Raw genomic sequence first — 12508 nt, 5'->3', positions numbered from 1 at the left:
ATCTCTTTTACTATATCATGAAAGTGTTTTTCTTAGTTGAAGGTATATTAGAAATTAAACACAGAGGCCACAAATACAAGTTTAAGTGTGAGGACACTTTCTGTTTTTTGTTTTTGTTTTACTAGATTACAAGACATTTGTGTTTGAAATGTTTCTTTTTCACTCATAAAGCCAGGAGTGATGTTCACAATACTGAACAGATATTTGCATGAGCTTTAACCAGTCAAAATGGTCATGGGTCCAGGCAGAACAGACAGTCATGACGCCCTTATCATTAAGTGCACATCAGTGGAGTAACAGCCCTGCATATAAGTCAAGTTTAGCTGTTGTCAGCTTCCTCTGTGATTCAGCTATGTCACTGCTGTTCTAAAACATTTATTTTAGTAAAATTGATAAGCTGTCTGCAAAATTATGATAAAGCTATAAAAGCACATTTAAGAGAACATTACTCCCAGAGTTTTTTGTCATGTTGAGGAAGATTCAGGAATGATTGGCTTGATTAATGTTAATGATTTCAAACATTTAATTATATTTTTGTGGCTAGTTACACATGAATATAGAGCTTTAAAGATAGATGTATTTGTTTTGTTATTTTTACCTAATTTAATATGCATTACATGCTCAGAAAGTTGGTAGAGAGAAAAGCTAGTTTAAAATTTTATCATCTTTTGTGTTTAGGCCAAGATTGAAAAATGTGGATCGGAGTAGTGCTCAACATTTGGAAGTTACCGTTGGAGATCTGACAGTCATTATTACAGACTTTAAGGAGAAAACGAAGTCACCGCCCGCATCTAGTGCTGCTTCTGCAGATCAACACAGTCAGAGTGGCTCCAGCTCTGATAACACAGAGAGGGGAATGTCCAGGTCATCTTCACCCAGAGGAGAAGCCTCATCATTGAACGGAGAATCTCATTAAAGTTTATTTTCTCCAATTTCCTAGTCACTTCTGTCATACCATGCAAATACACAGATTATGCCAAGAAGTACCACATTTTCATGACAAACATATTCATGCACAATCCATAATTTGCATTTTACATAAAATAGAAATTTGTTAGATTTTATTGCAATCTATGCCTACCAAACATTTCCAGACTTAACATTTTGGTCTCCACAGTTAAAGGTGCCATGAAAATGTGGTTGAATTACTCATTATGCAGTGTTATTGGTAAGTCTATTTTCACTTTTAGTTTAGTGAATTCTAACACATAATTCTTGAATTCTCTACTATTGGCATGTAACGAATTTAAATTTTTATAACATAGTGCAAGCTGCCTAAATATGTATTATTTGAGAATTGTGAAACAAATAGTTATATGTATACAAGTCAAAAATCAATTTAATCAACTGTTGCTACAACAGAATTTTCTTAATGGTTATCCTCTTAAATACACCTGCTGGTACTTGGTGTGGTTAAATAGGAAGATTGTTATTAAATAAAGAATTTGTATGAACCATTGCCAATGTTTTTGACACATTTTACTAAATTATTGTTCCTGAATTATGTTTTAGGTTTTATCTGTTTTGGGGGGGATCTTTTGCTTATCTTTCAAAACATTCATTTATTGTAATGTTTACTAGCAGACTAGTAAACAATAAAACATTGATTACATGGCTTTATAATTCAGATTTAGTGCTATTGTCATTGAACACTGGTATTTTCTGTATTATATAGAACATTAAAATTCAAGTAATTATAAGCATTTGGCAAAAACAGAAGAGAAGAAACCTGTCATATTTTAAAAGCTGCAGTTTTGGAAAAGCTTTAACTTAATAGTTTTATCACTGTTTCCTTGCCCCAAACTTATCCAGGGTCATAGAAGTGTGAATCTAATTAATACAGAAATGGGAACTGTTGCACAGAACTGAGAAATAACTAATCTTTAATCAGTTTAATTGGCCTCTTATTAAATATAACAATTCTTATAAAAATTATAGTACCCTATTTTCAGAAACAATTGCCAGTTTATGCATTTATCAATATCCTAAAATTTAAATTTACAGCCCCACTTACTATTATGTCAATTTACCAATAAAATATTTTTATGACTACAGATTTTGCATTTTTGTTTACAACTAATAAAAGTGTTTTTTGTTGTTTCTAAAAATCCAACTTAGAAACCACACAGTACTTAAATTCTAGGGTCTCCTGCTTTCTATTAGCCATTTGTTTAGTATGTATTCACCTATAGGAGACTTTTGAACTATAAATGAACTTTAAATCATAACTTGGATACAGAATATCACATAAAAACATCATGATAGCATTTGAAGAAAGAAAGAAAACTGTAGACCCTGACAGTTGTGATATTTGGTGGTTTCATGTGGTAATGTAATTTTCTGTTTAATTGCAGTACTCTTTACAGGCACAATGGTACTGTCTTTTTTGTAAGATGCAAGTTGTGAAATACAGTTAATTGCATACAGTAAAAGTCTGTGATTAAAACATTTATATACCTCATTCTTTAGTGTTGTTAAATGAAAGAATTTTATTTAAGATACTTTCAGTGGAACCCCAAATGACTGGTATGTTCTTTTAAAACATGAAAATTTTTTTCTCTTATTTTATTCTTTTTCACATGTTCCAAATGTTTTATATATATACATATATATTCAGTTTTAGACATAGTAAAAACTACAAGTACTAACTGTAATAGGGAAAATATTCTAATTTTTAAGTCAAAATTACTCTTTGGAGGTACTGGGTCCTATGATGATGATCAAATACTTTCTGGATATATTTTAAATGGACTGCAAGAGAGAAAAATCTGACAGAAGATGGGATTTTACCTGAACGGGGCATAGTCATCTTTCTAAATAGTAGGGAGACAGTTAGCATGGAATTTGAGAATGCTAACTGATGGCTGGTATCTGAATCTCTGTTGTAGAACCTAAGTGAGCTTGAGTAAGTCATTCAAGGTCATTTCCCGTCTATTAAACAGGGATAATGGTAATCATATCTAACTCATAGGGTTGTTGGGAGGATTAAATGTCAATCCATACAAAATTCTTAACAACTACCTGACACGTACTCTATGCTCGGTAAATGTGAGCCTTTACTATCTTTATAGGTAAAATCCCATTACAGAAACATAATTTTTTTGGTAACAAAACTTGTTTCCATGCCTTCTTGGATGCCCAAAAGGAATTGTGTTCTGTAGGTTAAACTGAATTTTTTACATCAGATGTTTGCTCTGATCCCAGACCAGCTGTCTTTCTGTAATTAAAGAACCGGATGGTATGCATTATGAGACAGGAGAAATAAGCTGAGTTGGCTACTTTGATATTTTGTTTTCCTTTCATTAATCACAGTTATCTTTTCCTGTCTTCATTTCACCCTACCTCAAATACACTTCCAAACCAGGAAACAGACTCAAATTCCATAAATACATCTAATGTTAAAATATGCAAAAAGGTTCAGAGCCTGGGCTTAGGGTATATTTTTAGCTCTGGTTCATCAACTTACCCTATGATTTTAATAGTGGGTTATTTTAGCCAAATTCTATACAAAAAGAGCATTTGGATGTTTTTCAGAGTTTATTAGCTTATTTTGATACAAGTAAGAGTGAAGATATAATTTGAGGCATACAAGAATACATATTCTTAAACCTTTTATATTACACAGTAGAAATAGTTGACAATAACTTAAAGGTTTTATTTTTATTAAATGCTTTCCTAAAATTATAGTGATGACTGTAGACAAAGTGAAAACATTAAAAAAGGAAGAAAAACCTTTGCTTTTCTAAGTTGATAACATTTATTACCCTTCTTTTAGAAAGAAGTTCTTATTGCCTGAAAAGAATATAGCTTATTATATACATTCATGCTGAGTGGTCTAGAAGTTTTAGTTTCCACTGAAACCCTTATTTTACTTATTTTCTTGGTCTGCCACTTATCTCTTTTCTGGAATCTTGAAGACCTGAAGTAGGAACTGGGCCATTGATAGAAATTTCTGTACTGTACTTTGAAAATTAAGTGCAAACAGAAGAGTGAATGTGTGTGTAAGAAGGGTAATCATAAAGTAATACTTTGACTTACTAGCACTGGCTCCCCTCTTCAACCACAGACACCTTCAGGTGTCTGGAACAGCTGAAATGTAGAAAAACTGAAATGTAGAAAAGTCATCAGTGACAAAAATAGCTGAGTAGACTCAAGAGACAGTGAAGATTGCAGAATACAGGATGTGACTGATCGTTTGTGAAAGCAGAAGGAAAAGAACACCCTCCCTAGCTATTGAGAGTGATGAAAAAGAAGATGCCCTAATAATAAAGGCAAGGAAGGTTAGAAATGGGGGAAAAAATGAGGGAGGAGGAAGGAGAAAAAGCAAAGATAGTAGCAGAAATTAGAAAATGGGGATTGTGATGTATGCAGTCGATGATAGCAGAGAAGAATAACTCAGAAGGGAGAGAGAACAGATAGAATGTATAGCATCTCGGTCTCTTGAGAAAAATTTTAAAACAAGCTATGATAAATCATCTTTGTAATGACTCAGTCATTAAGTTTTCAGTTGTGTTTAGTAGACTGTTTACTAGAGCAGCAATATGTGTAATCACTATAAAATGATTTTCTTCAAAACCAGTTCATTTTTAGAAGTTGTCATAGAGATTTACCTTGAATTATATGAACACTTTACTTTCCTGAATGCACAGCCCTGCTAGCCCAGATAATTTAAATGTTATGTTTTTAATGTGGCTTTGTATTTAGCCAGTGCAGATATTCCAGCCTTTGTGGAATGGGCCAATTCTGGAGCATATGAAATGCCACGATAAGACTAGGTACTTATATAGAAAAATCAAGTAGAGCTCTGAAAGCTTTTAGTTCTCTGGGACATGTTTCATGTTCTGAATTGTTTTTCAGTGGTGATTTCTTTCCTCCCCATCAGTAGGAGTTGTAGACTGTAGTAGCTATTTTACTGCTGTAATACTTTCATTATTTTCCTGATCTAGATTTTCTTTATGTCAGTTTTCAATTCAGTGAACATTTATTGAGTATGTTTTGTGTGCTAGGCAGTGGTCTGGGGGTTGGTTGCAAAGAGGACAAAGATGTGGAACTCACATCTTAGAGGAGAGATTTGTAAATACAATGCCATTATTTCAACAATAAAAATACATATAAGATACAGAAGTAACAGAAGAGGGAGTGCTTGCCACCATTTTTTTTTTTTCCTTTTTCCTTCTTTTTTTTCCCCCTAGAAAATTCAGCTTGGCCTGAGTATCCACTGTAAGTCCGCAATGGAGATGTTAGGATCTCATCTTGATAGTTGCAGCTGGTAATGTTGGGTGTCACCAGTAATTTTAGCCAGCTACTATTGCATTACTCCAGTTTGAATTTTCAAAAGTTAAAGACTTTAAGGCATGTAATGTGAGTATCATTTTCCTATACTAATTTTTAAAAATCAGTAAACAGCTGAATGAGGTCTCCTGTTGCCTTTTTGTGAGGATATTGAGGAAACATTACATCACTCAGAATCCAAATGAGAAAATTTATTCAGACCTGTTTCAGGAAAAGCTTTACTTCAACCTGAGAAATCAGTTTGCCTTTTTCTTGTAAACAATGCAAATCATCGATTGTCCTGAGTTTTTGCTTTAGTTGTGGGAAATCTCAGATTAAAATTAGGCATACTTTTAATAATTATATAGAACTCAGTCATCTGCATATCCATATTCTAACTTGTTATTCTTCATCTAACTACATTTTTAACTTCATCTAACTACAGTTTTTATCTACTTAACATTTTCCCTTGTGTTCTTATAAAGTTCCTCAAATCTCTTTTGTACATAAGGCTAAATAGTAATACTTTTTTAAAAAATCTCCAAAAAACTGCTTTATTTTAGTTGTGAGGATAAGCCCCTACGTGAAATTTTCAGTTCAAGGATCCAGTAAAATGGATCCAACTGGAATTCCTGAGGAGTGGAAATAATACACAAGTTTGGCAGGTCTTGAATTACATGCAGGTAAACCTGGATCTGCTGACTTACCTGGAAGTAGGGAATGTGGATGAAAGCTACCATCTCATCTTCATATTTTCATTAACTCTTTTTTTCAAGAGAATTCAGAAACTGGGTACCAAGATTTACTAATTTAGACTTTGTATGTGTATTATTTTCACTAACCTATTTTAATTCAGACTAATAGCAGCAATGAAATTAGCCTGTGTTCACTTCCGGAGTCAGCAAGATTGAGAAGAGTTGGGATACTGTATAAAACCAGTTTGGGAGAAGACTCCTAAAGGACAAAAATGTAGTGAAAGCATTAAAAAGAAAAAGAAAAGTAGGCTGTTTTCAGAATTAAAAAACAGTGATCTGGCCTTAGGTCCAAGAGGTAGCTTTTGGTCTTTAATAAGAGAAAATGTAAAAGCCTATGATGTTTCCAGTATAGGATAAGATAATTTAAGGGACACTTTAACTTAATTAGAAAGAAAAAAAAGAATTTTTTTTACTTTATTAAAAATAAAATATAGACGTGAAAAGAAAAACCATTTCAACATGTGAAACCTATTAATAATAAAACCTATTAATATTAAAAAAAAAAAGAAAAACCAAACATAACATAGGACTATTTAGGATGTAGCTTCTATACAGAAAGGAATATAGATAACAATAATTCTGACTTTATTTTTCAACTAAGTACAGTATTTCTGAAGTGTAATAGTATCAGAATTCTTAATTATTTTCATTTTTCAATTTTGGGGAATCTGGGTCCAGAGACTTATCTGTTACTTAATATTATAATCATGACCTTGATTGATGGCAGGTTTTGGTGAACTTGTGCATGTATGTTTTAATTCTAATTTTCCTCATGACTAAATTTCCCTGTAAATCTAGCTTTTAATTTCACTGACAGTATTTTAAAAAAATAACAGTAGGGCTTCCCTGGTGGCGCAGTGGTTGAGAGTCCGCCTGCTGATGCAGGGGTCGCGGGTTCATGCCCTGGTCCGGGAAGAGCGGCTAGGCCCGTGAGCCATGGCCGCTGAGCCTGTGCATCCGGAGCCTGTGCTCAGCAACGGGAGAGGCCACAACAGTGAGAAGCCCGCGTACCGCAAAATAAATAAATAAAATAATAGGTTATAATCTATTAATGGGAATGGAGGGTTCCTGAAGATTGAACCAGGGAGAAATGTAAGGTTGGTCCATAGCATATTCGTTCTTTCCCTCCCCACTCTGCCCGCTTCATAATCTCTCTCCTTTGTGGATGGAAATACTAGCTGAATTCTAGGATTATTTAGGAGTTAAGGTGTCCCCACCTAGTTTTCCACTGCCACTTTTTCTAATCTTATGATCTATAGCTGAGTTTTTTGAGCATGAAGAGAATCAGTTTACTCTTTCGTCTTCCCCCTTACCCTACACTTTTCCCACATTTACAAGTCTGAATGAACACTTAAAATGAAATACTCTTTGCTCCAACTGACAACATACTTTTCCAACTTTTTCCTCCAGCCCAACAAGGTCTCTAGGAAATGGACTGTGAAAAATGAAGAAATTTCACTAGAGGCCAACAAGAGGAGAGAATGATTTTCAATTTTAGTGTGAATTTCTGATTCGTTGTGCTCTGCAACTAATCTGATTTGTATTTTTTTAATATAAATTTATTTATTTACTTATGGCTGCATTGGGTCTTCATTGCTACATGCAGGCTTTCTCTAGTTGGCAGCGAGCAGGGGCTACTCTTCGTTGCGGTGCACGGGCTTCTCATTGCGGTGGCTTCTCTTGTTGCAGAGCACCGGCTCTAGGCGCCCGGGCTTCAGTAGTTGTGGCGCAGGGGCTTAGTTGCTCCACAGCATGTGGGATCTTCCCGCACCAGGACTCGAACCCGCGTCCCCCGCGGCGGATTCTTAACCACTGCGCCACCAGGGAAACCCCGTGATTTGTATTTCTGTTTAATTTGCAAGTTTAATTTGTTTTAATCCCCAAGACCAATCTAAGAGATTTTCATATAACATCTTTTTTGCTTTTTTGCTTTTACTTTTAATTTGCATCACTCAGTTTAGCATTTATTTTTTCACAGTGAGATAGCATGGTATAAGGGAAAAAACAAACATGCACTTTGGATCCTCAAAGATTTCCATTTGAATTATGGATCTTCATCATTAGCCATGTGGTTAACAAACTTCTCTGAATTTCAGGTTCCTTGTTTGTTAAAAGAATAAAGTATAATTGTTATCAGGATTAAGTTAGTTTATGCATAGACCTTTATGAAGTGGAAATTATGTAAAAATGCTTTGAACTTTACTATGAAAAGGTATAGAGTTTACCTTTTCCCCCACAAGATGTCTTTTTTTTCTTTTTTTTTAAGAAGTACTAAAAGGTAGAATTGGGAAGGAAATGCTGAGCAGGACCTAAATTTGCTCTAGAGTGTCTTGGAAAAGACATTAAAAAACCCCCCAAAACTCATTAATTGAATGTCTACCATATATCCAGCATGTACTAGGAGTTATATGAAAAATCAAGATTAATCTTTTGAATATACGATTGTTGAGATTTGGATTATCCTGAATCCGAGAGTTTTTCAGGTCATGGAGAAGGTCTCTATCTCCATAATTTAAACAACTAATGTTGCTACTTTTAAATTTCTTTTTGTCCACCTAAATTTACCTTTTTTGACAGAATGAAGGGAAGATCAATATTGATTAAATATTTGGATATAGGGGCTTCCCTGGTGGTGCAGTGGTTGGGAGTCCACCTGCCGATGCAAGGCACGCGGGTTCGTGCCCCAGTCCGGGAAGATCCCACATGCCGCGGAGCGGCTGGGCCCGTGAGCCATGGCCGCTGAGCCTGTGCGTCCGGAGCCTGTGCTCCGCAATGGGAGAGGCCACAACAGTGAGGGGCCCGCGTACTGTAAAAAAAAAAAAAAAAAAAAATTGGATATAGCCAGCCTGTCACTAGAGAATTAAGAGGGTGGTCTAGAGATGAAAAAATAGACTTAAGAACACATACATACACACAGTAAGTGAAAGAAATGCCTAACCATTATGGCAAAAAATATTTTCAATAATTTACAATTAATTTTAGGAATATCAAAATGTGTGAATCCTGGAAATGATCAGAAGTATTCACACAGCTCCTTATACTCCAGGATAACCAGTTGGGACAGTGTGTGGGTAATACAAAAATCATTTCTATTTTTGGAATGCCTTACATACTTTTCAACAGAATTTCCTTTTTAATTACAGGATTAAAAGGAACCTAAAGGGATGATATGGTCCAGAACCCTGATGTCAAGTAAATGGATGATTGTTCTCCCGGATATGCTCTTCCCATATATTGTCGCAGAAATGAATATTGCCATTCTAGTATTTTAACAATCTCTGGGTCATTAAATTATTCTTTATTTTCATTACATTTAGTTTGTTGAAATAGAAACAATTGTAGTTAGCATCTCTTTAAGTTAAGCGTACTTTGAGTGCTAGCTCTTACTCTAGTTTCTTGCTACCATATCCTTTAGTTTTCTCTCTGAAAATCTATTTTCTGTTCTTATAAATGCTTTTGTTATCCATCTTTGTACCTCATTAAGTTTATCTTTATTTCTCTAAGAATTGTAAGGCATAGTGAAAGGATTAACTTTATATTGTCGTGGTTTTTACTTGCCTGTCTCCAGTTTTGGGGGCAGTACAGAATAGCCCCTTGTCTGGCATGTAGAATATATTCAATAAATGTTTATTGAATGAATAAGTGTATGTTTTCATTCTATTCACAGCTTGATAGCATGCTAGTTTTCATTTTTTGTCAAGTAAGGCAAGAAATTTAATCCTTATAGGGTAAGAAACTGAGGCTTAAATTTGTTTAGTGACTTTCCCATGGTCACAGAGCCAGCACTTATTTGGTGTAGGGATTCCAAATGAAGAACTACCACTAATTATACAGCATTTCCCTATCTTGTTTCTCATGGCCAAACTCTTCAAAGCTCCAGCTGCAATTTGAACAGTTTAACAGAATGATTTTTCTCCATGAAGAGAGAGAGAGAGAGAGAGAGAGAGAGAGAGAGAGAGTGTGTGTGTGTGTGTGTGTTTAAAGCCTCCTTTCCCTCACTTTTGGCACTGTAGCTGCTTTCTGGCTCCAATCTCAATCTGTCCCAGCCTCTACACTGCAGCCAGAATCTGCTCTCCAAAAGGCAAATGTGACCATGTTATGTCCTAATTTTAAAACCCTTCAATGGTTCAACATTTTACGTTCACGCTCCTTGCCAGATTATGTTCAAACTCCTTGCTGTACTAAATAAGGCATTCCGATATCTGGCCCCTTCAACCTCTAGTCTTATAGCTCATCTTCTCCTCTTTTGTATTCACTTTAACTGGTGATATCAAACTTTTCACAGCTCCCTGACCCAAGAGCCTGTTTCACTGATTCCTCAGCCTGGAATTACTTCTCTTACCACACTCTAGACTCTAGGGCCACTTTTGCTACAGTCAAAAGTTCACAAAAAACAGAAGTAAAACCTATGAGTCACTTACATAGTTATTAGTAAAAGTTTATTGTGTGTACACCAAAAAGACAGCAAACTGGGAGCACTCAAACCAAAATATGGAATGAGGCTCAGGGGTATATTCTGTGAAGACTGTGAGTGTGTATTCTCTACAGTGACTGGTTAAAATATTATAATTTTCTCTTTTCTTTTCATTTTTTTTTTGCAGTTTAAACTTCAAACGAGTATTCAACTGCTTTTCTTTCTTTTTTTAAACTATTTTTTATTATATGTTTCAAGTGTACAGCATTATAATTCAACACCTATATACTCTGCAAAGTCATCACCACCACAAGTCTAATTATCGTCCATCACCGTACAGTTGACTCTCTTCACCCATTAAAAAAAAAAAAAATTATTTGGCTGCTCCGGGTCTTAGTTGTGGCACATGTGATCTTCCTAGTCGTGTGCGGGATCTTTAGTGGCGGCATGCGGGATCTAGTTCTCTGACCAGGGATCCAACCTGGGCCCCCTGCACTGGGAGTGCAGAGTCTTAGCCACTGGACCACCAGGTAAGTCACCCCGCTTCACCCATTTTGCCCACCACTCCTAGACTTTTCTTAAATGAAAGGGAATTGGTTAGTGGTTACCTCATACCAATTTTCGGGAACTATTTAAGGTCTGCTTATGATTTTCACATGCACAAGCAAAAAGTAACCCAGGTCAAGTTAACCTCTTATCCCGCAAAATAAGCTAAATTAAGCTTTGCTTGTATGACTAACTGGTTTTGCTCGCTCAGGGGATTTTCAAGTCTGGCGTCTGTGTTTCATTTTAACATTATAAAGTGTCTCTTAACCATGCCCGCAGGCAGAACTGATTGCTCCGTTTTGTATGTGTGCCCACACCTTTACAGGCTTATATCCTAATGTCTGTATGGTCGTATTGCACTTAACAAGTATCCACTGTCCCACCCCCATGCCCCAACTAGGCGTCTTTGTACCCCAAGGTACTCACACAGTGCTTGGCACATGCTTTGTAAATGTTCAATAAATGAATGGAGTGAAAATATGGCTGAGAAAGAGGGAAAAGAAATGGAAAGCTAAAGGCAAAAGCTCTTTAGGGAGAATATTAATTGTTTTGGACATGCGAATGGTGAGCTGTGAGGAGGATCAAAAAGGCGTAAAAGGTTGAACCTCAGCCTTATAGGAACTTACAACCTCGATGGGAGGCAAGATATGCATCCTAAAGGGCATTAGGAGGTAATTAGACATCTGGGTGAAAATGGCTCGTACCGACTGTATTATAGAATCTTAGAGGCTGGGGAAGTCCCTGCTGAGAAGGATGTAAGTGAGAAATGGCTTAATCAAGTGCCGTCTAAGTGCAAGGGTTTTTTTGTGCGTTAAGCAATTTAATCTTTACAGGCACCCTATGATGTGGATGTCATCTCCATTTTAGAGACGAAGAAACACGCTCAGAATTTACGGCTTTCAGCGTCCCAAAATACCACGTGGAAGAACCATCATTTGAATTTGGGTCGGTTGCCTCAAATGCCCCAATCATTTCGCCCGCAGTTGGGTGCCACAGGGCTCGAGAGTCGCCCTCCCGGGGTCGCCGGTGGCCCAGGACCCTGCGCCAGCCGCGTCCCACGTCCCGCGTCCTGCTGGCCCCAGCCCACCCGGCGCGCCCTGCCCCCCCTCGCGCTCAGTGCGCCGGCGCGTCCGGCCGCCCACCTTCTGGGGAGAGGCCCGCGGCGGAGGCGGGGCCGGGGCTCCGGGGCGGGGTGTCCGCGCGCTCTCGAAGGTGGTGGGCGGAGAGCGAAGGGAGGCAGGGAGGAAGGGGGGCGGGCGCGAGGCCGTGGCGAAGGAGGAACTTGTTGCGCCGGCGGCTGCGTGGTGTCGCTCCCTCCGCGCCAGTTCGCCCGGGCGGGCGCGGCGGCGACGGCAGCGGCGGTGAGGGGTCGGCGTGATGCGGCGCTACCTGCGCGTCGTGGTGCTGTGCCTGGCCTGTGGCTTCTGCTCGCTCCTCTACGCCTTCAGCCAGCTCGCCGTGTCCTTGGAGGAAGGAGCGGGCGGCGGTGGCGGGAAGCCGCAGGCCGCAGCGGCTTCCTGGC

General features: G+C 37.6%; 2 protein-coding genes across 3 annotated transcripts in view; both read left to right on the top strand.

Moving 5' to 3' along the window:
* YAF2 (YY1 associated factor 2) overlaps positions 1-2461 on the top strand; it is a 65049-nt gene extending 62588 nt beyond the window's left edge. For both annotated transcript variants that reach the window (XM_024740449.1, XM_024740448.1), the window contains one exon: positions 679-2461. In XM_024740449.1, the coding sequence (XP_024596217.1) occupies positions 679-916 (238 nt within the window). In that variant the 3' untranslated portion in view covers positions 917-2461. The remainder of the gene's footprint in view (positions 1-678) is intronic.
* A 9824-nt stretch (positions 2462-12285) lies between these two features.
* GXYLT1 (glucoside xylosyltransferase 1) overlaps positions 12286-12508 on the top strand; it is a 49506-nt gene continuing 49283 nt past the window's right edge. Inside the window, exon 1 of the mRNA XM_024740437.1 lies at positions 12286-12508. This exon is cut by the window's right edge and continues 114 nt beyond it. Within this exon, the coding sequence (XP_024596205.1) occupies positions 12364-12508 (145 nt within the window). The 5' untranslated portion in view covers positions 12286-12363.

The sequence above is a fragment of the Neophocaena asiaeorientalis genome, unplaced genomic scaffold, assembly GCF_003031525.2.
Source record: "Neophocaena asiaeorientalis asiaeorientalis breed wild unplaced genomic scaffold, Neophocaena_asiaeorientalis_V1.1 scaffold340, whole genome shotgun sequence".
NCBI lineage: Eukaryota > Metazoa > Chordata > Mammalia > Artiodactyla > Phocoenidae > Neophocaena > Neophocaena asiaeorientalis.
This window is presented reverse-complemented; position numbering and strand designations above follow the sequence as displayed.